General features: G+C 35.7%; 1 protein-coding gene across 1 annotated transcript in view; it reads right to left on the bottom strand.

Annotated features, from left to right (window-relative positions):
- LOC113389686 (zinc finger protein OZF-like) overlaps positions 1-1,650 on the bottom strand; it is a 3,409-nt gene extending 1,759 nt beyond the window's left edge. Inside the window, exon 1 of the mRNA XM_026626702.1 lies at positions 239-1,650. Within this exon, the coding sequence (XP_026482487.1) occupies positions 239-1,650 (1,412 nt within the window). The remainder of the gene's footprint in view (positions 1-238) is intronic.

The raw sequence follows: 1,650 nt of genomic DNA, 5'->3' as shown, positions 1-1,650 counted from the left end.
AAACGTCGAGAAAAGTAAAAATTTTCAATTTCGATTTTTGGACGATTACAATAACTTACCCTACGGGAAGTTAATAATATAATATGAAAATTTGCCTTGTTTATCAATAAATGCATGTTTAATGTTTATTATTATATATTTATAAAATATATTTTATCTAATTATACATTCTATTATATGTAAGAATATTTTATAACATGTTTCCAAATATTTAAATACAATTTAACAGATATTTTACTGATTTTCATCATGCTTCCTACTATGAATGGCCATGTGTTTGTTCAAAACTCTTGATACAGTAAATTCCTTATTGCATATACTGCATTTATAGGGACGCTCACCACTGTGAACGAGCATGTGACTTTTCAGATGAGATGGTTGTGTAAACGACTTCTTGCATATACTGCACTCATGGGGGCGCTTACCAGTATGAGTGAACATGTGATTTTTCAGATGGCTTAATCGTATAAATGTCTTATTGCATTCCTTACACTCATGGGAACGCTCACCAATGTGAATGAGCATGTGAACCTTCAAACCGTGTATATCTTTGAATGCTTTATTACATATGATGCATTCATGGGAGCGCTCACCACTGTGAATGAGCATGTGTCTTTTCAAATTACTTAATTGTATAAATGTCTTCTTGCATATATTGCACTCATGGGGACGCTTACCACTGTGAATGAGCATGTGATCATTCAAATGAGTTTTAGTTTTGAATGCCTTATTACATTCATTGCATTTATGTGGACGCTCATCACTGTGAATGACCATGTGTGCTTTCAGAGTCCACAATTCTATGAATGTCTTCTTGCATATACTGCACTCATGTGAGCGCTCACCACTGTGAATGAGCATGTGTCTTTTTAGATTACTTAATTGCAAGAATGCCTTCTTGCATATATTGCACTCATGAGAGCGCTCATCACTGTGAATGCGCATGTGTTTTTTCAGAGTCCACAAATATATGAATGTCTTCTTGCATATACTGCATTCATGGGGGCGCTTACCACTGTGAATGACCATGTGATATTTCAGATGCCTTGATAGTGTGAATGTCTTATTGCATTCATTGCATTTATGTGGACGCTCACCACTGTGAATGAGCATGTGATTATTCAGATACCTTAATTGTGTGAATCTCTTCTTGCATATATTGCACTCATGAGAGCGCTTACCACTGTGAATGAGCATGTGTCTTTTCAGATGAGTTACAGTTATGAAAGCCTTATTGCATTCATTGCATTTATGTGGACGCTCACCACTGTGAATGACCATGTGTGTGTTCAACCCTCTTGATTGACTGAAAGTCTTTGGGCAGATACCACATTTGTAAGGACGTTCTTCGCTATGGTTAGGCATATGATCGACCATATGTTTTGTTAGATGATGCGATTCTGCAAATGATTGATTACAAATGTCACAATCATAAGACTCCTGCTTGACTTCATCTTCAATTGTCACCTCGGAATTCATGAATCTATCTAAACACGTATCATCATCCTCAAAACACGATTCAGATTTAACGATAGCATCAAAATCATCAAATTCATACTCATTTTCGCGTTTAATGTCTTCCGGAGAATACTCTGGTGGTTCAATTTTAATTACCTGATCATTCATTGACATAAATGTTTCTTCTGACAT

The sequence above is a fragment of the Ctenocephalides felis genome, unplaced genomic scaffold, assembly GCF_003426905.1.
Source record: "Ctenocephalides felis isolate EL2017-DRISC unplaced genomic scaffold, ASM342690v1 CF-g0.4_SCAFFOLD_03573, whole genome shotgun sequence".
Classification (NCBI taxonomy): Eukaryota; Metazoa; Arthropoda; class Insecta; order Siphonaptera; family Pulicidae; genus Ctenocephalides; species Ctenocephalides felis.
This window is presented reverse-complemented; position numbering and strand designations above follow the sequence as displayed.